The sequence below is a fragment of the Falco cherrug genome, chromosome 7 (genome assembly GCF_023634085.1).
Source record: "Falco cherrug isolate bFalChe1 chromosome 7, bFalChe1.pri, whole genome shotgun sequence".
NCBI classification, from domain to species: domain Eukaryota; kingdom Metazoa; phylum Chordata; class Aves; order Falconiformes; family Falconidae; genus Falco; species Falco cherrug.
The window spans coordinates 23623103-23648716 of NC_073703.1; the positions used below are offsets into that span (position 1 = coordinate 23623103).

A 25614-nucleotide genomic window follows, 5' to 3' on the forward strand; every position below is an offset into this window, starting at 1 on the left:
ATAAGGAATATTTTTCCATTTCCTCTCTCAAAGTTTTAAGTGTTACCAAAACGTAAGAATTTTTTTAAGCTTAAGACATGCATGAATCATCTACCCAACAGCTATAATACCTCTGCTATAGAGGTTTTAAGGTGTACCTTTCTCTTTCTTACTACTGAAACATTATAATCATACTTTTCTGAAGTTGAACAAAGGAGGCAAGAAAGCAACAAAGATGGCAAAAATGAAAAACAAATATATATTTCATTGTCTCCCTGCAACTACAGATGCATTATACCTGAACTGCTTCATCACGTGCTTGTTTCTCCTCTTGTCTTCGTTGACGCTCTTCTTGTAATTCATTTAAGCGTTGTTCATATTCTTTTAGTTTATTCAATACATCATGACGTTTGTTCTGAGCTTCTAAGGTGTTTATAAATGCAATTTCATTTACCTGCAAATAATGAGCAAGTGTGAGAACAGATATGAGAAGCTGCAACCAGTTTCATTCTTAGGGAATTCCATCCATTTGTAATTATCCATTTGGTAATTAAACTGATGTGACGCTTCTCCAGAATCGGTTGGAAAACTACCATGTTGCAAGTAAGGCTTTGGTTGTTGCGTTTTTCTGTTTGTTTTGTTTTGGTTGTTTTGTTTGTGTTTTGTTTGGGGTTTTTCTTGGGGTTTGTTTTGGTTTGTTTGGTGTGGTTTTTTCCAAAAAGGATAGCCCATGGAATATAAAAACAAGAATTTAACTGTATCAGAAAACCAAGAAACTCTGGGTAAATAACCAGGAAAATCTCAAGTCTTCTCAGCAATGAGACTTAATTAATCTATTCTCTCATTCACCAGAAGTGGAATGCCAAGACTCAGCTGGATAAAGCAATAAAATACTAAGTGCTAGTAGAATCCAAACAGGTCCTTTGATCCAACTTTAAATATATGGGTGCTTACCGAAAAATGAACAAGCTCACTGTCTTAATATTTCTTATCATTATAGCCTATTTCACAAACATACTATTTTTTTCAACCACTGGACAGTGCGTTACACAATAATAATAAAAAAAGAAAATACCATCAAAAGGCTGTCTTAAAAGTACCTCAATGTGTATACTAAAAATACCAAACAATATGCTACTACTAGGTTCAGGAAGGTAATCGTTATTTTGTCCTCACTATGATGCTGCTGAACACAGTTCTTGTCATCTTTAGGCTTTTAAATGCATATGCTTTAGAAACTTACCTGGATGGGAAAATTAAACTCTTCACATTGATTTAATAAAACCAAAATTTTAGAACTAAAGTTACTGATGAAAATCATAAAAATTTATCAGCTATAAACCACTCAAAACCTATGACTGAAATAGAAATTCTTTTGCTGTACTCAAAGCTCTTGCTCTGTCCGAATTCACAAAAGAAATGAGTAAAGAGAATATACACAGACGGACAACAACAAGTCACATAAAAGGTGGTAGGACAGTATTTATTGCTTTGTTTACTGACTGGAATCCATTTACAGAATTTTCAGTGAACTAGTAAGCACTGGGAATTTAGATCACCAGCTGGGCAGCAACAGCTACCATGATCTTCAGCTATACTACTCATCAGCTATTTCTCTAAAGCCTTCTGGCCCTATTAACCTTTATTTCCAGAACACAAGAACCTCAAGAGGCAGCAGATCTTACACATTTAAACACACACAATACGGGAAACATCTGCTTGGCTGGGGAATGACGACAAGTGTGATTTAGTTAATACGATTATAGAAGTGACAACAGTGTAATGAAATAATAATGAAGGTATGCTAGAGTGAATTAGGTAATCTAGTTTTAATCCAAAAGGCAGAAACAGCAACTAAGTAAAAAAACGAAATCAGTTTTTTTGTACTTGTCTTAAATATGGATGAACAGCTGCATCAATCACAGCTGGGATACATGCTCATTATATACTGTAACATTTTAGTTTTAAGGAACTGCATGTATCTTTCTTTACCTGGAAAAAACAGTCTTTAAAATACTTCATTCCTGTTGTGGTGGTTTTGGCTGCGATAAGAGCTGATTTTCTTCACAGTAGCTAGTATGGGCTGTTCTGGATTTATGCTGAAAACAGTGCTGATAACACAGGATGTTTTAGCTACAGCCGAGCAGCGCTTACACAGCGCCAAGGCCTTTTCTGCTCCTCGTCCCGCCCCAGCAGCCAGCAGGCGGGGGGTGCACAGGGGGCCGGGAGGGGACACGGCCGGGACGCTGACCCCAGCTGGCCCAAGGGCTGTGCCACACCGTACGATGTCGATGTCGTGCTCAGCAGTAATACGAGGGGGAGGTTGGGGGGGGGCCCGTTGCTGAGGGACTGGCTGGGCATCGGTCAGGTGGTGGCGAGCAACTGTTTTCATTTGCACCTCTTGTCTGTCTGGGGTTTTATTTCTCTCTCCCTGTTATTTGCCTTTTCCTCACAATTTTCTTTGTCTCCAATTATTAAACTGTTTTTACCTCAGCCCCCGAGTTTTCTCACTTTTGCACTTCCAGTTCTCTCCCGTCCCACCAGTGCTGGCGGAGAGTGAGTGATGGCTGTGTGGTGTTTAGTTGCTGGCTGGGGTTAGACCATGACAATGTTTATCAAAGTAATACGAATAAGGTAAACCCAAGAGTGTTCCTCAAGTGCTCATCTTACAAAACTGCTTACTAAAGTCAGAAAAGCATTGAAAAAAATACTTACTTTAGAATAACTGCCACGTGCTAATTATGGGTTTCTGTTTGTTTCTAAGTGTTTAATAATATGAGGGGTACAAAACACAGCAACAACTATTGCTTCAGGACACAGAATGCTGGATCTAGAATGGATGTGTAACAAAGAAGGGCAACGAGCTCTCCGCACTTCTCATTCCACATGTTAGAAAACAGAATTAATAATCAGATAATCTACTCCTTCCAGAAGGACTAGTTAATATCAAAAATGTTGCCATACCCTGTGTGAGGAACAAAAGCAGCAAAACAACTATCAGCTCAAAATTTCAACCCACCTTTTCTTTCAGTCCAACACACCATGATATCTAGTAACAAGTAATTAATTTTAAATTCATATCAGAGAAAAACTGTCCAGTTTAAAGACTGGCATTTATCCAGTTCACTGTTCACACATGTTCGTATCTAACTTGCAAAATCCTTTACAACCTATTCACGAGCACTTTGAGATACAAAACATATACAACTATTAAATACCTCCCCTTTAAAACAAAGTTAACTTACCTTAGCTTCTTCCTCCTGTGCTTTTTTCACAATTGCTTGTAGCTGCACTTCACGTTTGAATTCTGCATGGAGTAATTTTTCCTCCATCATCCTGCGCCTTTGATCTAGTAATTCTTCTTTCCATTTCCGTACATCTTTCTCCTATATATCAGTGAATTGATCACTAATACAGTAACTGAAAATACAGCCTTTTTCCTCATAATTTTCTACTATTTCAAGCTTTAAAGTAATGAAACATTTTGATGCCCTAAACAAGCCTGCATTGAGTTTAACCCAAAGGACTCTGATTTGCTAACTGCTTCAGTTTGCTGAATTTTAGCATTTGTGTTGGATACACAACACATTTCTATGTTTATCACACTTCCCTGAACCTGAGTCAGTATGTCAGCAACACTCTCACATAAGTTCATGATTTGAAATAATGATTTCTTTAATGTCTGTGATGCACGAGTCACCTGTGAAAACTATGTGAACTAAGACTCAAAGGAAAATTTCATTTCACCCCTAATGTTAATCTCTTAACACTTCTAGACTATGTGGAAACAAAAAGCTTTTCTGAAAGGCAGCAGACCAGCTCCCCTGTATCACAGAAAACTTACCCTCTCCATTAATTTCTGAAGCTTCAGTGTCTTTTCTTCACGCAACTTTTCTCTCAGCTGTTGAGCTTTCATTTGTTTCTCTTCATGTTTCTTTTTTGATTCTGCTATTGTTCTTTTAATTAAAAAAAACAAAAAACCAACAAATGAGCAAAGGCAAGTTAGACAGCATTTACTGACAGTGTTGCAAACATTTCTATGTCCTTTTCAGTAAGAGAAAACACACAGGCCACTGGAGAGCAATTATTTCCCCTAAATGCAAATACTGGTCTTCTAGTCTGCAAGTGTTACATACTGCACAATGTATCACAAGCCTAGTTTGATTCCTGTAACACTTTCACAGAATTAAACTAGATTTATGAACAGTTTCACACAGCCATTGAGTTTGGTTGCTTGTTCTCACTGGCTAACTGAGACAGGTAACAACTCTAAAACCTTTTGCGTGATGGTGACGACAGTTTCTCATGCATGTGTATTCCATGTCCAGGTGGACGTGCAGGCTCTTCTTCCACTCTGTCTCCCCAAGAATTACTCTGGCGCCATGATTCACGAGCTGTACAGGAAGAAAACACACATTCTGAATAATGCAAAACACTCTGCTGGGAGAAGTGCAAATAATGAGGCTTAGTTCATCTTGAAGTTCTCTCTCAAATGGGTTCTCTTAAGCCTACATAAGGTGCAAACACAGGCTGAAGCATCTCTAATCCCTGTGCATTTTCAATGCTTAATGATTTTATTACACTTCTATTGTAATGCCAAGATAAAACTGGGTAACAAATTTTAAAATTCTAACAGAGAGACAGGGGAAGACAGCTGAAGAATAAAGACAAACACAGACAGTTTGAAGACACAAATCCATCTTTTCTAAGGAAACAACATAAAAATAATATAACTTGGAATAGTATTTGGAGATCCTGCAATATTCTGAATAATTAATAATATGCTGAAACCTTAACTAGCCATCAGTAAAATGGGCATTCTTCTAAATTTTGCTGTCATTTCAATGTAAGCACAGTAATATGTGAAAGTTTACCTTCATAATCTGCCAGAACATCATTCCAATCCATAGACATACCGCAGAAAGATATGCTTCCATTGCCCATACTAGCCTGAAATTTAATACAATCTAGACAGTAAAACCAAACTAATTTGCAGGTGTACACACATACTAAGCAGTGCCAGCTCAGCAACATTCAGCAATACTTCCAAACTGAACTAGCCATCCCAAAGACAGACCCTGTTCCTGTTGCTTCTAACAGTAGAAATGGAGACTTCTGCTTCTAGCTCCTGTGTGGTAGCAATGAAAATAACAAATCCCAGGTCTCCCAGTTTGGCACACAGCACTAAAATTTATGTAGTATGTATGTAGGCAGCAGGATGACCACTGCATCAGAGGACTCCATACCACTCAGCAGCATTGTGCTGCTGCTAAATATACCTTAGACAGAATGATATAATTATTACATGACACCATTTACTTTATTTGCAAGTAGAACAGGTTACATTAATGCAAAAATGAACACTAAAATTCTATATTCATAGTCCACTGACATCGGAGACAGCTTGAAATTGGGTACTTGAAAATAAACAGAACACTCACAGAGAAATCGCTATCATTGTCAGTCTCGATATTAATGTCATTGTTTTCCTCCGCTTCGATCTCTCTAGTTAATTGCTCTTCTTCTGCAATAGCACTAGCAATGGCTTCTTCATTTGCCTTTTCCAGGCGATCTGCTAACTCTTCTTTCTTAGCAAGGACTTCTGCCATAGACTGCAGGAAACACCACACCAGAGAAAAACCCAAAATCAGTAGCAGGCACAGGAAAGTGGTTTCCATATAGTTAATATGAATGATATGATATTTTGTTCAACTTCTAATAACTTGTAGCTCCTTTACTGCTGTATTTTGTGAAGTTAATTGAAATATAAACCCCACTAAAACGGTTATCAACTATCAATTCATTTAATGGCTACATGAAATGCTTATGAAATTAATTATCATTCACATCATTGCAAAATGTATTACATGAACACTGTCATTAAAAGCAATGAAGGCAGTTCTTCCCGATTATTCTTTTAAATACCTGGTCTTAGGGACTAAGCAATGCATACTCTTACAACATTAATGACATGCCCTGCTGTTATGTCCAGAAAAGGAATCATGCTGCAAAGTGTAACTTAAAGATGAAAATGCATCTGCAGATGAACTGTATCTGGAAACTTTACTGTAGTTAAACCAGTGGAATCTCAGGCTATGCTTGTTTTTCAACATGAATGACAAGATAGATAGGCAAGAATGTAAGTCTGAACATGCTGACCGATCGATTTTCCTTCTTTAACGTCCAGTATTAACTGGTTCACTTCCACTATGGCTATGAAACAGTGTGCCACAATACACAAATCAAGTGTTCAAAGCAATCTGATCAGGAGTAGTAAAATGCGCACAAGAGACACAGATCCCACCAAACTGTCAGCATCCTGAACCGTTAATAATAGAGAATCTGAAGCAATGTTGGTGTATGAGATGCTAGAAATTTGTTCTAAAAAGAAACAGATACCTGACTTGGAAATTACCTAGCATGAGTCCAGTTTATAAAAGACGTTAAAGGGAAAGCAATTTACAGGAAAATTTCTGCAAATCAAGTTTTTAAACTAGTTTATGAAAAAAACCAAGCCAAAACATAACCTGAAAGTATAACCTGGATTTTACATAGCATTACTGCAATTCTCCACTTAGACAATCCCCGTAAAGCAGACACACCTTGAAAACTGCCAAATTCTATAGACAAGAAAGGACATTCTTTTTGGGAAGCCACATAAAAACAGAATATTGACCTCACATTTGTTGCTTAAGAATGGCATTCATCCAAATTGCTAGTTATATAGGAAGACCCAAGAGGGCAGTTCAGCTAGCTTAGAAGGCAGAGGTCTACCCTTGTTGCTAACAGAATCTTGATATCCCATGTGTTTCCAGTTTGAATAATTAGCAAAACTGGAGTAAGAATTTAATGAGTGTGACTTAAAATGATTGATAGTGGAAGGAAATGAAAAATTATGCCAAACACATGTAAAAACATAATGAGAGCACAAATGTCTTTATTCCAAATGAAACATTTATATCCTCCTAGTTTAAGTTCAGAAACTTTACTAGAATTAAATCCTATCACTAAAAGTATCTGTGCAACAAACTATTTTTTCTACAGTACATACCTTATAGAGTTTTCCTTAATTTCTACAGCAGGCTAACAATAAACACAGAATGAGAAAACTAAGCCTTGTGTTTATTATTTACTCAGAAATCTTACAGGATTTCTTACCAATCTGGCAGCACTCACATTTGAAATATCTGAGGGATCCATTTCAGTTTCAGTTTTAGCTTCTTCCGTTTGATGCTGGTCTGTAGTATCAGCAATTAGTGAGGAAGCTTCATTAATCTGCAGAGTTTTTGAAGTACAGTCAGTATTTTTGAGAACCAGAGGTGTCTCAGAAACTGTTTGTAAGGAATCTTCTTGCAGTGGTGTGCCAGTGGTCCCATTGTCTTCTGACGCATGTGCTGTGAACTAACAAGAGGCATTTGCAAAATTAACACAATGTAACATAATGATTTTAAGTCACAAGAGTCAAAGGGTTTCAAAAAAGCACCTGGCACAACCTTACAGTGAGTGATGCAAGTAACTCCATGAAATTTCAGTTGCTCATAACTTTGCAAAAGTTGGACCTTTCTACTAGAAATCTTCTATGTATGTGATGTGCCTAATGCTGAGTTTTTGGAAAACACAGGGAACCTGTCTACAGCACTGTAAAATATGATTCATCGCATGATTTTTAACTTGCCTATATGTGCCAGCATCCATAAAGGTAACTGAAAGCCATTACTTTTAAAGCCTTTTCCAGTCTGGTTAGTGAGTAAAAGCTCTAGACACCACTACCTTTCAAAAATGCTCTGAAGAAAAAGTGCAAGGTTAGGAAATGGTTCAAAATCGTACTGACCTGAGTCCTTTCAGTAAGAGGACCTTCACACTGATGTAAAAGACCTTTCTGCACAAGCTCTATGCTTTTGGATGCACCACTGTCAGTGAGCAAACTCCCAGGCTTATTCTCTGATGGTGGTGACATGGCATTTTCTTTGTCACTGTCGCCTTTGGACTTGAGTGAATCTGCAGCTACAGGAGTTTTTGTTGCCAAAGCTGTGGATCGAGATCGAACAGGCCTTCCACGCTGAACTGTTTCCCAGCCCTCTGCATCTTTTCGATCTACAGAAAAAACAAAACACCCCATTCTAAGAAAGGAAGACTTACAAATAGAAGTATTATAAACAACTATTTTATCACAGTATTACACAAGTTGTGTGAGAAAAATTTTCTTTTTAAAAATCAGTACTAAAAAAAAAAATCAATTAAATATTCTTTAGAAAAGCTTTTTACTTCAAGGATGTTATCAGTTTCACAAACACTGAACAATTCTATTCCTGGGACTTCTGTTACTTGGAGAAGCTAAGCTAGTCATACAAAGCCATGTGAAAAATGGCAACATGTACTTAAGTTTTTCATGCCTATGATGCTATTTCATGAGATGCTCAGCACAACAAAGTAACCACACTTGCTCTTTGCAGCAACAATGATGTTAGAGGTCTTTTGTGAAACTGCTAATCTCTGCAAGTACAGACCTAATTGCACGTCTTAGTAAGGCAAGCTCTGGACAGTACTTGCCACACTATTCTTCCACAAATGTTTTCTTTACTTTTACCATTTGTTTCATCCGGATAATAAAAGTACACTAATCAGTGTCAGCTTTTGGAAAATATCTTTTCCTGGATTCCAAGAAATAGCAAAATACTGGCAAGTGGCAGTGCAAATTGAAGGAGAAAAGAGTGTTTTTCTTCAATTTACTTTGATGACTAAATAGCTGTTAAATACAACTTGCTGATCAACATTTCTGATACCTAACCTTGGTACATACCTGAAAAGTCTTCAAACTTACAACTGTCTGCCTAAAGTATCAGGTCTTAAGTGTGATCAGATTTCTAGAATGTCAAGGTGAACCCCCTTCTCCATATATAACATTTTTGTGGCCAGCAATTCATATCAGCATGTAATCTCCCCATCTTGAAATAACTCTAGGCGATTCTTTTGAGACTTGATGGTACAACTGAATAGTGTGAAAGGTAAGCTCACATGTGGCTATTTGCTGAACAAAAGTTCTTGCTAAAACTCAAGCCCTAACTATGCACAAATTTTCCCATATGCTTTTGGCATAAACTATTTTTAGGATCATTCACCTAAAAGGAAAAGTGTGGGAGATTGTTTTTACCTGGAGGAATACAGAATCAAAACCCCAACACTAAATCTCCTGCTTTACAGAGGGGAAAAAAAAAATCTAGAATAGAACAGAAGCTGTATAACCAAATTAATTCTCTGGGTATTTCTAAAGCTTTTTACTAACAAAGACGGACCTGTAGCTCAGGCATGAAGATCAGAGCTCAAACATTAAAGTATAACATAAATATGAACAGGAATGAGTCTACTTGGTTGTCAAAAAATGTAATTTGAAACACCCAAGGGTGGTGAGAGAACTGAATGATCTGTGTATTATGATGAATTGCACATTGCCAACTTAAAAGACTAGCTTAAAACTTGCAGTTCTAGAGTTTTGATTTTTAAAGCAAAATATAAAGTGGTTTTAAAAAAATATAGAAGTGTTACCTTCTCTAAAAATACCAACTGCTTTCAGTAGGAACACATGATGGTTAGGTTATAAGATGTGAACCATCTTTATGGACTGTCAATAACATCTATATGCAAGTCCACACACCCAGAGGGAGATGACAGCGCAAAAGACTTTTTCCTCCTTTCAGAATATGTATGCTTATTTTAAAAGCAATTTACAGTACATAGAAAGGACCTGTCTTAACATTAATTGTCACAGTCAAAAGCCCTTGAGTCTTTTTACATTTCCCTCCAGGGCACATGTTTCTGGCAGCTCTAAAACAAGTACCAACACTTTACACTAGAACGCTGGACTACAAAGCGGCAAAGTGGCAGTCATAGGACTGTCAATAAAAATGAAGATTATTTTAGGTAAAAGATAAAAACATTATACCTACTGGACTAAACGACCTTTACGTGGACTTGAACGGATGTTCAGCTGTTTCAACATCAGCAGTAATCAGTAAACTGGAAATTAGCCTAAACCAGAACTAATGGCACTTTCATACTTTGCTACTCCTGGCATATAGCGTTTCACAAACATTAAGTGCTAACAACTGGGTTCTTTTAATATCTCATGATGAAACACAGCAGCCTAGACCAACGGCTGGTGTAAATCATGAGTCTCCAGTGAATTTGACAGGTTTTACTGAAATTTATCTTAGCTGAGCAGCTCATGCAATAGCTGCATTTACGTAATTATATAATTGTTTACAAACCTTAACACCACTGATAATATGACAAATGCAAAAAGATAATTCAATTTGATATTTTACTGTTGAAATTTTTTACTCTAGAAAACTCACTGTGTATTTTAAAGCAAAGTTCCAAAATTTTGTGTGAATGTCTATAGCTGATCTCTTCAGATTACTGATGGTAACCAGAGACAGCATACCTCTGCAAAATTTTTTTCAATGTTCATTCCTCCTATGTGCACTTGCATAGGCTCCAGTATGCACCACTGATTAAGAGAGGGGAATGGCAGTCAAAAACACACAGATTATAGGTTTTGGTTTACCACAGACTTTCTATCCAACCCCTGTGAGCAACTGTGGCTTTATTTTCATTTCGTCATCTTTATATGGAAAAAATATTATTACCTACAGGATCAAGTGATAAAAACATGTTATTACCCTCTCAGAGACAATCTTATCTCCAACAATGCTATAGGGTATAGGGGTTTAATTCCACAAGAATCACAAACAGATTTACTGCAGAAAGCTCCACACATGCAGCCTGTGTAGAATATGGCCCTGCATCACATGGGACAACAAGGACCAATTCAACCCCTTGTATATCACAGCTGCTCCTACCCCACTGACCTTTGTAATTGGTAGGACTACAAATATTTTGCTGTATATAGCTTGTGATAAAATTTGGCCAAGAAATATCCCTGGCAAGCAACCACTTTACTGCAGCAGACTTCTGGATTGCGATTCTTTTTGCTCATCATTTGCAAAACAAGACTGTTGCAAGATTTCACTTCTTGCTCTGAAAATTGAAGTAAATTCTTACATAAGGCATCTTTTTTACATTAAAAAAAGATCAGGAGATACGCCCTAAAGACAATCTTCGTAAGATCTACATAATAAGAGATACTAATCTTTTACATATCTTGATAATAATTGTACTAATATCTTCTGATATCTTTACTAGTATCTACAGAGGTTAATTCTAAATAAATAAATAAATAATATATATTCTTGCCTGCCTTGTCTAGTTGATTCCTTGTTTCATTGCATATTTCTTAGTACTTCAAAAGAGTAGAATTAATCAGAATGAAATTATTCAGAGCACATCAAAGCCATAATCACACTTACTACCATAGGAATTAAACTTTTAGTAAGAACCATACATGTTCAATTTTTGGTCTGTATTTGTTCACTTCAGATTCATAATAATTACTCAAGACTCATCCAATTATTTTAACAGCACAGAAATACTTGTGTTTGAAAGAATATTGTTTGGTGAATTCTTTAAATGCAAAACAGTTTCTAACGCAAGCATGCATTCAGACTGTTGAAATATTTGTAACCAGTTTAACAGTTTTATGCCATCTGATAGCTAGTTGTGCACAAGAAGTTACTTTTTCATTTTAATTCAACTATCAATTTAGTATTCAGTCATTTCCAGACATGTTTTTAACAAGAAGCTTGCAAACCTAATTACAGTTATTGACATTAGATCACAAAGTTCTTAATCTGAAGCAAATTTAATACTCAGCAGGGCATCACCCCTTCTTCACTTTTTTTCTCCCCAAGTCTGGAATTCTTTTCATATAGCCCAGTAGCCATCTCCACATACTTAGTATCACATGCAGGGTTTGATTACTCCCAGAGTTTTGTTAATGAATAATTCATTTGACTACCTTGATCATTCTCTAGTTTCATTTGAACTTCCCTGTCCCTGCTTGCTCTTGTATTACATGGAAGTGACAAGCCATCTGTTATCTTGAGCCCCTCACAGTCACCACGGCCTTATTCTTTCATAGTTACTCCATCTGGAAAAACTGGCCAGGCAGCCTTACTGGCAACTTTAATAAAATAAATCTAGACAAGTATGTGCAAAACTCTTACGAGTTCTACCTCAGGAGATACATGTCCCTTCTTAAAAATTTACTTGAAAGTAATATCCTACCAACGCCTATTTGACCTTCCCCACTCAGTACTAAACTTCAGTCCCTTTTTGTTTTTTTTTTTTAATCTGAAGTAGTATTTCTGTATTCAAGAGGCACTTTGGAAAACCATGATTACTTGAGAATCTGGAAGCAGATCTAGAAATAAGAACTCAGCTGAAACAGTTACAGAGCAGAAAACGTAAAACCCAGAACAATAAAACAAATCAAACACACAAACAAAAAACCTCAAACCAAAACAGAGAAAAGGTAGTGGTGCAAGAAGTGGTAAATTTACAAATCATAACAAGAGATGGTGAGTTAATAGGCAAGACTTGAGAGATATTAATTGTCGGGCTGCTTTTAATGGTCACTTTAAAATATCAGGGGAGGGTTATATAAAAAAAGAGAACAAATGTAAAATTTACAACAGAAACTGTGCTTAAGAATTTGACAACCCAGTCCAGAATAAACTATCCTTTGCTGTCTGTGGTGACATTCCTGCAATTTGTTCTTGAATATTGAGAAGTTACGCATGCTTCCACAAGATCATGTGCCAGCATGTTTGAGCCCAAATGAGGACAGTAGAGGATTCTATGTCCTGCAAAGTCTGAAGTCTTACCTACATTACAAAGAACATTATTCACAACTATGGGAATGAGTAATTAATACAGGAATTAATACATGATGATGATGATGATAATAATAATAACAACAGTAACAATAAAATAATAATACTACATTTCAAGTATGGCAACAGAAAAAAACCCACTGGATATTTCTGAGAAGTTTACATGTTCCTGACTGCCCTTTCTCCTAAGTTATGTAAAAACAATAAACAATTGTTTTAATTGTAAGCACCTACTTCCAGTCTTAATGTACACTCTAAACTTGTATAACCTGTCTCACCTCTTACCATGAGCACCTGGGAATTCATTTCATGCTAGGCTGTTACCTCTGTGTACTACTGTTACTAAACCAATCTTCTCTTGCTGTAAACTGGTCAGACAGTAACAGTAGACTATGCTTCATATTGTAGAAAACACTCAAGCACAAATGACAAAATTATTTTTTTATTAAAATAGCGAGGGTAAGTTTAGTGAGGGAAATTAGGTAAGATGATTTAACCGCATGTAATTATGCATCCAGAAAAAAATAATTTAAAGTAGTATCTGGAAAAATGTATGTTTCCTATCTCCCTAAGGACTTACATTTAGTTAAATTTGGAAATTCCATCAACCGTGAAACAGGAAACTGTATCATACCACTCATTCACTTCACAAAACCATTGTGAGACCTAATGATAATGCTGCTGGGAAACCACTGGAGAAAGTGTTTTAGGGGAATCTTGCCACTGTAAGCCCCAGCTGGGCAAGAGAGCACTCCAGAGGGGCAGGAGGAATCCTCCTTCCCACGAGGCCTCCGTGTACCTAACAGCTGTGAGTGCACGAGCTGGTGAACAGGCAGAGCAGATGATACACAAGCCTCCTATCTGCTTCAATAATGCATGTGAAGAGCCTCTGTGACTCCCTTTGAGTAAACTTCACAGGTTCTCTTATGCTCCAATCAGTGAGGTTAATTCGATTTTACCAAAGTGATCCTAGCCTCCGCACAAAGGATAACATGCTCCTAAAGAGAATTTGATTTGTTAAAAGCATTACAATTCAGTCATGAGAAAATCACTGAAATTCTCCAATGTTGAATTTCAGAGGTAAGAGAGTCTCAAGAATAAACAAAGCCTCTAGAAGGAGTGACTTATTTCTTAAAATGAAATATTTCAAGTCTGAATTGTATAGTACATTTTATTTTGAAAATTGCTGAACACTTATAAGCCAGTAGGTACTACAGGACCTAAGTTGTTTCACTCTTTTTGGTGCTCATCAGATGCAAGCAATGGCCAACAAATCACAGCACCCCAACTCTTCAGCCATTTAAATGCCTAAAACTAACGTAAGGATAAGGTCCTTTTTTTCCCTTTTAGCCTCTTAAAAATACATTATCCATACAGAAATGCAGATCAGTTTTATCCCCTGTGTAACTAATAAAATTCTCCATACGAACAGGAATCCCTAATAAAGGTGTTTTAACAACAGCTTGGAGTCCGTCACTTTAATATGAGCAATAATGAACAGGAAAAGGTTTCGTTATGAGTAGCTTCAACTACTGGCAAAAATTAAAAGTGGAATTACACCTTCAGTTAGCGTTGAAAACAGCGAAACTGCTACTGTTCTCTAACCAGCTTACTGCAACTACAGACAGCAAGATACTCCCTCAAGCAAACAGCATAAATCAATTCCCACTCAATCAATCATTTTTAGAATATGGTTTTGATTGTTCTTTTCTAAGCATAAGACTCGCATTCTACTGAACTCACTTATGTTAAATTGCAAGGCACTTGTACAAGGCATTTTAGTTCCATAGTATACCACAGGTGTCCAAACCACTACATACGACTTCTGTTACTACTAGGTTAAACATACAACTATGTTAAATTAATATATTCTCTTCCAGTAATTTTTCTTTTAAAAAAACCCCAAATTATGAATATTTCTTTTTCATTTCTTTCGGAATATCTTTTTCTACATTCTGCCTGCTGATTTTGCAGAAAGTCATCTGGGACCACACATGAAAAAAATAAATGGAAAAAAAGTATCTCTGAAGACAATCCCAGGGTTTCAGCATGTGCAAATAAACTAACTTTGTAAGCCTAAATGGTAAAGGTTTTTTTTATGTCTACAGCTAAAAAAATCTCTTCTAGAACAAAAGAGCCCGCATCAAGCATTCTCCAAGGAGAATCTTTGGAGAAACAATTCATAACTTTATGTGGCAACTCTTGTCTTCAAAGAAAAAATGACCAGTTGTTACTTGAACACTGTTCTAATAACATCATCTCCCAGGGCACATAAAACCATCTTGAGCTCTTTTACAGATTCCTGGACACATACTATTCTTTATATTGTTAAGCCATTCCAAACTGCACAGTCAGATTGTTAGTTTGTGACCAAAGACCTTTCGTTTCTCAGGGTATTATATACTAGTATTTCAACAGATCAAATTCTAGCTAGTGGAAACACAGTGGAATGTTACCTACGCATAACACAACTTTTTCAATTGAACTATTACAATGTAAGGCTGCATTGATATTTATTTCAATACTTAATTTAAGCATTGTATTTTGCAAAATTACACTTAATTTTTGTTTGAAAATAGGTCATCACACTCTGTTTACACCACACAGTTTGTGAAAATAACTTGCCATTTTTCCGCGATGACTTCTGTACCGGAGGTGGCATAAAGGTTTGTGCTGTTGCTAGCTCAGGACTGGCAGCTTTAATTCCATGATTGGCTTTTACCTTATCAGCCCAACTTACACCAGAAGGAGCCAGGCGTGTTGCAGAAATTGTCACTGCAGGGTTCCTAAATGAAAGTCACAGCTCTTTTTAGCGTCCAATCAAGTAACAGAATGGTTCATTAGAAAACTTTATCAGGACACTTTCTACTTAATCTTGGCGTTCAATGACTCAGGCTGACAGCTAGTTCCAAAAACCTACCTGCCTCCTTTTCTCTTTCCTTAGTTTATAAAAATTAAATTTGTAGTTCTTGAACATTAAAGCCTCAGTAGATTTCTCATCAGTAAAATCCTTTTAAATTCAACTAATGAAAAAAAGTAAATCTAACCACAGAAACAAGGATGTAGCAATAAATCAGCAGGTGGGATGTTCTGGTTTTTGGGTTTGGTGTTGTTGGGTTGTTTTTTTCTATCAGGTAACTATCTCAATAGCCTATTACATGCTCCCAGTCACAGAAAAGTCAGAAGATAGAAAACAGTGTTGCACCTCGACAAAAATCTGCAGGTGAGATTCCTTATGTTTAGTAGTCAATGAAACTAAATTAACAAGCAGCTAAACGCTCAGATTAAAGTTTCTGACATGTTAAATGACAGAAGAAACATGCAACACACTAGTGATGGAAAAACACCACAGGAAACATTCTCTGATACCAAATTTTGAAATCATAGAAGCAAACATATCTTGAGTATTTACAGCCAAATATAACACCTCTTCTTCCTGGGTCCAGCCTATTTCATCAATGACCTGTATAGAATAGGCTACAACCATTACTAATATGGAGTCTAACAAAGCATATGGGCAGGAAGTCAAAAAACGTGCAGGTTTAATTGTAAATGTAGATCAACACAAATCCATAATGTACTTTGTTCCAAGGTGAAGGAAATAAAGGAACAGATCTCTTTTCTATTACCTACTCAGCAAAAATAAATTGTAAATCTAGAAGGCCATTCTATTAACTTTCAGAAAGGTCCAAATAACACTGACCACCCAAACTTTGAATTTCTGGATGGACAGAACTGCAGTGACTGTTTAATTATTTTATTTTGCTTTTTGTAAAAAAATTGTCATTTTCTGCACACGGCTTAAAGTTATATAGGGTTTTGCTCCACTTAAGTGAATGCAAGCAAAATTTTAAATTGCAGAATGGTAATATTCAAGAAGCACATATTCAAGAACTGTCCAATTCTCTTTTGTAACAAGTCATTTTATCTACGACCATACAACTGATTTTTCTTCCAAGCTTTACAACTCATTAAAATAACCCAACAAATGCAGCTGTCTCACTAGCTAAAGCAAATCAAGGACAAAGAAAATGAAATCTTACAAGTTTCAAATAAACAGGTAGAAAAACCCCATATAACTTGACTGTTCACTGACTTTAACCCCACTGAGACATCAGTTTGTCATTATTTCCTGGTTTTATCAAGTCAGCCGTCAAAAAGAACCCTATCAGGAATAATTCCACAAAATATAAAAATGTGGCTGATTGGTTTGTTTGTTTTTAATAATCCCTATTCATCCTATGGGGATGCAATACCACTTCATGGGAGGAAACCAGGAGGAGGCCAAGCCCTGTACCCTAACAGTGCCATACAGACCAGCAAAGAAACTATCAGAACCATGTGGTACAGAACAACTTTGCCTTTTGCATACTCTCCAGTTTGCAGCAATTTACACTGGAAAGTTGTTGTAATTTATTAAACAATCTTTGTGTTTAATAACAAGAGATAGACTTTAATCTTTGTGATACGAATTTCTGAAGTCATTTATGCTTTTGGCATCCAAAGCATTGTATAGTAACAAATTCTACATACTAAGTCTTGAAAAACACTTCTGTCATTTTAAGGTTAGTGTTTAGTCATTTCAGTTAGTATTCCCAATTCCTTTTCGTGAAAAATAATGAACAAAATTTTCCTACTCATCTTCTCTGTAAGTGAATTTACTTATCACAGCCTTCTTGTTACTTCTTCTCAAAATTATTTTCTTTCTGTATTAATACTGTTGGATACTTCTGATTGTTCCCATTTCCAGTTTCTGTACTTTTCCTACTTTTTCTATACTGCTTTTGGGAGAGGTGAAGACAACCAAAAGTACAAGTTGTTCACTATGAATTTCTACAGCGGTACACCACCACCTTCTCTTCTGTCCTCTGTTCCTTTCATAATAATTCCTAGCACACAAAAATTTCCATAGTACCCAGTATGACAAAACCCTTATTTTTTATCGCATTTTCTCAAACACACACAAAATACTCTTATTTGTCTGGCGCTGCCCTGCTTTGAGACACACAAGCAGACTAAGACAGAAGAAAAAGTCTGCAAGTCTGATGGATAGAAAACTCATCTTGTTATTAGCTGCTTTAACACACGCAGTTCGTAATTATCTCCTGCGATGGTGAATAAAACAGCTCCAGCAACAACAGCAACATGTAATTACATTCAAAAAAAGGCTTAGCATAACTTTGTTACGCTGAGCTTCTGTGCTTATATTACTAATAGTAATATTAATAATTAATATTAAATCAATAAATACTAATTAAATATATAAATAGATGAATATATAAATAATTAATAAAATTAAATAAATATTAATATTAAAATATTAATAAAAATAAAAGAGCGCTGATTTCCACCAGACTCTAATTTTTCATTAGACTACTTCTGCATATTTTCTCCCCATCATCATGTATTTAAGCAGATAGCTCTGAAATGTCAGATCGGTATCAATACGCACAAAGAGATCAGCACCACTGGACCAGTATTTCCAAACACACTTTGTAGTATGTTTGTAGAAATATTTGATATTCAAAATTTAAGAGAGCTCAATACTCAGAGGTACTGACCAAATATTCTAATAGTATACCTCAGCTATTTTAACCAATACAAGAGGACATTGTAACCACTTACGAAACAGAATAGCATGTGCTCTAGATGCCAACAAACATGAATGAACTAAAAAACACACCCTGAGAAAGATTTAAATTGGATATGTAATAGGTGCTCTCTAGAACTGAAACAGCACCAGACAGTCCTGCTCTAAACTGGTGTTTATGCAACATTTTTGCTGAACTGCTTTCAAACCACCACCTTTTCACAAGTAAAAGATGCTTTTTTGTAGTACATAACATGCTCTACATTTAAGTGCTATCAGTTTTGCTATTCATCAGAATCATTATCTCACTTTACATTCACTCTTTTTGGCCTATATTTAACTTTTGCATATGCAGTTGGCCATTTGCATTGCATACACTGGCAATTTTAAAATGCCAATTACAGACAGTTCAACCTCTGTTTTGCAGTGGGAAGACATTAAAGTATTAAAATGATAACATGAAATATACTTATTGTATTTTATCTTCAGGTCTTTGGAGCAACCAGTAATTAAATAATTTTTTTTTACTTCATTATATAAGTCCCTGATAAGATTTTCTTTTACAGATTATGCGCTTTTCTTTCATAAATGCAAATAATTGCATATAGGACTTAATAAACAGCAAAATAATATATTGATTACTATAGAAAAATACTATAATCACAAACTCTGCTTCACATGAATCCTTAAGTTAGCGTTAATAAACTTATGATCTGGTTGGTTTCATACCCAAAATTTAAACTTCTTCGAGCATTTGATGTCACACTAATTCTATCTGTTGATGGACTCGGAATCACATGGCGTCCTGGAGACATTTTCTTTACTTCCCAGGCTAATGAAGTAGGTCTGCAAATTCAGGGAAGAGAAATTTTAAAATAAAATTTGCAATAACTATTCTTCTACCACCTTAAAGGAAAAACAGCACCAACAAATGCAGTGAAGTATTAATGAATACTCTTGAATTTAATCGTACATCTTAGCAATTGTTTTTACATCAACTCCAAGACATATTAGCCAGACCCATATAAAAAATAATGCATACTCTCAAGACTACAATGCTAATTTAAATGTCAGTGTGGGACCAAACATCAAACCAAGCAGTTACAAGGAAGGGATTAGGCGTAGGACTGGAAATATCCTCTAGTTCAAGTGACAATAGCAATGCACATAAAAGGCCACAGTCATTTAAGGTATCCTAAGCTTTCTCACTCTGGGGAACAGAGTGTTCAGTGCAGTTCAAATGCTGCTTTGGTTAATACAGGTATCAAATACCTCCAGTACACAGAAAACTTTAGAACTAACCAAATGCATCACCATCTACTCCTCCTATTATTCTACTGACATACAAACTTTGTCAGCAATAACATTTACTGATAAATGTATACTTGCAAAGATAACTGAACAGGCTGACTTAAGTTAACTGCCACCAACCTAAAAAGTTCTCATCCAAACACAGTTTGAAGCAGAAGCCAGGATTGCAGTTTCATCATGCATCCCTTTGAAGCTGATGCGATTTTTTTCATTTTTAACTCTTACTCCTGAAGCTGATTACATGAAAATTACAACTGGCAATTAAAAACAAAACCAAACTTGTAGAACCCAGTGCTGGTGAAGACATTCTAAAAAGCACTTACATAAATTATTTTTAACTGGTTCCAGTCCAACTGGCAGGATTAACAACCCATAACCAACTAATAAAACACTGTCACATTTAGTCTACTTTTTGTCTCTACCTAGGCAGATGTGTGACTGAACTCACTACCTAGCAAAGGAAAACAGAAGTCCACACATAGTACAGGTCTCCCATACTTTACAGGCACAAATGAAACCTTACTTCTCACTTACCTCTCAAAGCTAAAACTTAGGCACCAAGGCACAAATTCAACACCAGGCACAAACTGAAATGATGTGATCAGTTTTACCTTTCTGATACTGTATTTTCAAACTCTTTACCATTTCCAGCACAGCTGTTCACTGGTAACACTACCAGGGAGGATAAAATCCCCTCTATGTCCTCACATCAATTCTGCCCCCAAAAGGAAAATTTCATTCCTGATGCCCCAGAGCAAGTATTAAAATTGGTTCCATTTGCTGAATCTCTGCTACAGAATGAAGTTTACTATGTGTCAATGTTTGGATGCAGATTAAAAAAAATATAAATCTAATTACCTGTTTTGAGCATCAGCTTTTTCTAGCTTCTCCTGTAGCTGTATCCAGTCAATCAGTGCTTTGAAGTCCCTTACATAGTTATCAAGCATCATCAGGACTTCCTGGAAAGCAACCATTACATCAACCTTTGTATTTAAAACAATTCCCCCACTCAATAAAGGAACTGAAAAGAAAATAAGAAATTTACTAATCTTCACCCTCTTACAAAAATAAAACCAAGAAAAACCTTGAATACAAAAATGCCCAAATAGTTAAATTTTTATGTGAAAAAACACTAAAACATTTATCCTATCAAAAAATGTGCACATTTTCTAAGATCTCGGCAAGCATCAATGTCTCAGGACAAAACAGCAAAATTTGGCAAGAAAATAATTCTGAACATACAGCAGTATCAGTTTCAGGATTTTGTCAGAGTTATCTTTTCAAATATGCTAGACATACTTCATCAAATGAAGCAAAACTGCCTGTAAAACCTGATAGACCTGCGGGAGACTAAAAATGTCATGATTAATCTGTTTGTGAAGTAAAAATACACAAAAATACACAAAGGCAACTGCATCAGATGGAGCGAATTCCTTCTGGAGAATCCTGGGATCCCTGCGTTACTAAAGATAAGTTCTTATGCCTCCGAAGTTCAGCAAACCATATCCTGTTCCTACAGACTTTCAAGTGCGCAGAGCTTTCAAATGATGTCTGCTTGTACATGTCCAGATTAATGACAGACCTTCTATTGTCATGCGAGATCATCAACACTACTGTACCAACAAATACCGGCCCAGTTTTTAATCAAAAAGACTCTCATGATGGTATTTTGAATGGAAAAAGAGAAAGTAGCATTACACTTGGGTTTATAAAATCAAGTTTGACATAAACTTACTGGCAAACAAACAAGGTAAGATGCAAGATGCAAAGTTCACATTCTCTTCTCTGATTAGCACAGCTTAACAAGTGAAAAAGTTGCTAACTGCACATTCTCACCTATGTAGTAATTACGTGTCCAGACTCCAATACCCAGATTATACTTCTTGACCATCACAAACCAAGTAATTTGTTACCATTTTTAAAAGTACTTTTAAATGACATAGTTATCTAAGAATTTATGCATTTTTACATGAATTACTGAACAATGTAGTCTTGAACATACTTTATGACTTGAAAGATTTACACATTATCATAAAAAAACCTCAACTGGGATGGATTTTAAGAGCAATCTAGTCCATCCCATACTTCCTGGGTAGGATTAAGCACACACTGTCAGAAATTATGTGGGCATGCTGGAGCTTTACTCAAAATATTGCAGATCTTGATTAACTAGTTAGAATCTTGCAAATTATGTGTTGGTCTTAAATAAAATTAACTGTTATGAAAAGACGTATAAAATTAACTTGACTTCACATCCTATCAGGAAGAAATTCATACATAAAATGCCAGTGGCTAAACAGCAGGAAACTAAAAGACTTCTCATAAAAATATCCTTAACTTTCAGGAATTACTGACTGTACGTACTGATTTCCAGTTTGCTCAAATGTACAAGTGTAGTAACTACAGTAAGGTCAAGTTACATACAGAAACAATAAAAAATCAGAAGGTAAGTTGGAATCCTGCAGTCTTTAATCAGACAATACTGCCATTTTTTTCACAGGAAGGCAGAGCAAAAGACCTTATGATTAAACTCTTAGCTTTGCTCCCTGAGCAAACTACGGTTATCTACTGTCACAGGTAGAGAAAAGAGCAATTGTTTACCATGCGTGAAGCTAGGAAATCACTTATACTTCACACAAACTCAGAAATCATTTACCGAATGTGACAAAAAACACACAGACCACCACAGCCACCAGACATAACACACATCCTCAGCAGAGCTGGTATCACCCAACAAAGCACATTAATACATTTCTAAAGGAGAGGGTTTGAGACAACATCAAGCAGAAATAGAAGCTTTCATAACTACTCTTTCAAAAACCAAAAAAAAATGTATACAGTACTCTACGATGACAAAGCTGCAAAATCATAAAAATCCATATATGAAACTTGCATTCTATGAAAACTTACATTGGCTTCACATGCAGAGTTTAAAATACAGACATCATTTTATGGTATAATGAAAAACACTAATGAGAAAGTATTGCTGTTTTGCAAAATCTTTAGTAGGTCAAAGTCATTCCTGCTAGTATTAAGAGAAATTTTCTGCTCAAAGCAAGTAATTATTACTTAGAAATATCTTGGGAACAATTACAAATGAAAATGTATTGGTCCTTAAGTATATTTTAACATTTTAACAGTAAAACTTTCAACACTGAAAACAGTAAAAACACTCCACTACAATACAGGTGACAAATGCACATTTTTGTAACATCACGTCTCATTCATCTTTAATTTTAATTGTCCTTTTAATAGAAAAAGGACCTCTAATGTATGCAAAATGCTTTATCATGTAAAATTATACGGATGATTATTCATTTTAACACAAATGCATGTTTGAAATTCAGCTTCAGTTTTCACAGAAGTATCCTTTCAACTAGCATGTATGACAGATCTAGAGCATATGCTGGTTGCTGTAAGGGAAAAGTCACAAGAAAGTCAAACACAAGGCAAATCAAACAGAATACCACTGATGTAGAAGTTGTTCTTTGTTTGGAAATACTCCACAAAAGAGCTAACAAAATCTTTCTTACAGGGCAGTTAGTTTACAGCACCAAAATAATTCTTAAGTAAAGTCTGCTGCAAGAAATGAACAATTCAAGTATTTTAGCCAGTTCTTTTTTCATGTTCACTAATAAAATTTCAGCTTTCTAATTCAATTCATGTCCATTTAAGTTAGCCCATACTAAGTTGTGCTGACTGTTAGTAACAATAAGAGCATAGAAAGCAAAATCTAATTCTGAATCATTTACTTTTCAAGTCTGCCACTGAGATAGTCCTAAAAAAAAAAAAAAATCTGAATATGAGTAATATTCCTGAGGTTCACTGGCACAGGAAAAAAAATACAATAAATGGCTTAACCTATTTTAAGGAATGTTTAGCTACACATTATCAGAAATGATCAGAGCAGAACCATGCAGCTGTAACCCGAGTCATGTTTTACGAACAAGGGAATACAAACAAGACAAGCAGCTGGAGCGGCCCCATATTCACTGATGCACATCTTTCTCCTTAAAGCTATGAGGGCCATTTTGTCAGGCAGGATGAAGCAGAACAAAAGTGGCTCTGAAAGCGTCGTTACAGGCATCCAGATAACTACATATAGATGCACAGCTAAAATTACCAATTAGTTTACCAATTGGCTGCAACGGATTCGATTGGTTTGTAATTAATTCTAGTTACTGGCGCGTACAGCAGGACGGTTGGCGCCATCCCTTTGTCCTAGTGACACACAATACTGGCGTGCAGGGCTCTGGGGTCCTGGACATCAATACAGCTCTCTAGCTCACCTACGATACCGAGTGTAGCAGATATACCCTGTGGTGCTGAAGCAGTGGAAACTTGCACCACTTGAGAAGGTGCTGACAAAAAGGAACCTTTATGGGGTAGACTAGGGCTGCACTAGAGTCAAAACAATTTTAAATCCCATTATTTTTCAAGGTCATATCCATCCCATACTGTTTTTAAAGAGCCAGCGCAACTGAAAAAGAAAGCAATACTGTTATAAAGCAACACTGAAAGGGAAATCTGTGACATAAAACTAAAACCACTCACAATACAGCTCCTGTTTCTTTCTCCCCTCTATTCTGTGATCAATACTCCTGCATGTCAAACAGTGCTGTGCTTTTCCTTCTTTCCTCCAGCTCTCAGTCATTACTTTGGTTTCTATGTATTTATCTCAAAGAGGTACTTCTTGTCTCTTCAATTGGTTGACCATATCAGTTAGTCTGCAATCAACCAGAACATCTGATATATATATATATAGTAGCTACATCAGAATAATCCTGTATTCCTGAATCCGGACAATCTTAACTTGGGTCCTAGATAGCCCTGTTATAATCCTTAAAAACAGAAGTTCACTTTTTTTGGAAATCCCAACATGCCTTTGAAATGTCATCTTCCCCATTTATTCTCCCATTCTCAGAAAAGGAGCAGGAAAACAGGGAAGCATGGAAGGTGGTAGAATTTGAAGGTTCCCACAACTCAAAACAGTAGAATGCATGTCAGAGAAGCTAACTCAGTCAATACACCTATACTTTAATTTATTCTCAAGGCTAGAAATGTATGGTTTATTTTACATTGTTCCATTATCTATACTAAATATGTTAGATTATGTATTTACCAAAACAAACTCAATTTTCTTGCCCTGGAGTACATTTTTAACAGACAACCTAAGTAGTTCTTTGCCCCTTTATGTTTTTAAGGTTAACTGGGTGTTTCAGTAACTTGACATGAAAATTGCTTAAAAAAAATTTCCTCGTTGCTTTTTTCATACAGTTGAATTATAAGCACTTTAAGCCAGCTCTGGGTTAGGTTAAACAAAGATGATTGCCAAGGCGGTTCTTACAACTTTGGGAAAGGATAAAAGGAAGCAGCTCCTCTAGCCAAATGACTCTCATTATACCAACTTCAGTACATGGTAGATACTATTTATTACCAAAAAAAAAAAAAGAAAACTATAAAACAGATGCAGAGAAGAAGAAAACAGAATAATTTTCCAGTAGCAAAAGTTCTTCCCATTGGTATGCCTTTTTTAAATGCTCTCACCCTGACCTTGCACAAGCCACTAAGCAGCAAACACGATGAAGTTGCAGAACACATGACCTCTTAGATCCAAGTATTCAATACACTGCATATGGCCTCAGCTTGTTCCTCATTGTTTCACCTACAACATGACAGCCATAACCCACTACCTGCCAAGGATTTGCTCTTGAGAAGCCTAACTATTACCAAAGTAAATTTTCTCCATAAGAATGAATGCAGTGGTCAGGGGGCACATGCAGGGACTTAATCACACAGTTATTATTATTTTTTATATATACACATATATATGCATACACACACGATGTGAAAGATGGAGAGGCAGGAACAGGATTATCCAGACTGCCAACCAGAAGAGATGCCAGCTCTTCAGTATCTGGCTTTTTAGAATAATTACCATTC

General features: G+C 36.1%; 1 protein-coding gene across 5 annotated transcripts in view; it reads right to left on the reverse strand.

Annotated features, from left to right (window-relative positions):
- Positions 1 to 25614, reverse strand: part of SCAPER (S-phase cyclin A associated protein in the ER) — a 165949-nt gene that overhangs the window by 115683 nt on the left and 24652 nt on the right. For all 5 annotated transcript variants that reach the window (XM_055715699.1, XM_055715701.1, XM_005442654.4 and 2 more), the window contains exons 6-16: positions 20530 to 20630; positions 19090 to 19206; positions 15396 to 15556; positions 7811 to 8073; positions 7156 to 7380; positions 5421 to 5591; positions 4854 to 4929; positions 4256 to 4373; positions 3824 to 3935; positions 3225 to 3365; positions 278 to 433 (exon numbers count right to left, since the gene is read on the reverse strand). In XM_055715699.1, coding sequence (XP_055571674.1) covers positions 278 to 433; positions 3225 to 3365; positions 3824 to 3935; positions 4256 to 4373; positions 4854 to 4929; positions 5421 to 5591; positions 7156 to 7380; positions 7811 to 8073; positions 15396 to 15556; positions 19090 to 19206; positions 20530 to 20630 — 1641 coding nt within the window. The remainder of the gene's footprint in view (positions 1 to 277; positions 434 to 3224; positions 3366 to 3823; positions 3936 to 4255; positions 4374 to 4853; positions 4930 to 5420; positions 5592 to 7155; positions 7381 to 7810; positions 8074 to 15395; positions 15557 to 19089; positions 19207 to 20529; positions 20631 to 25614) is intronic.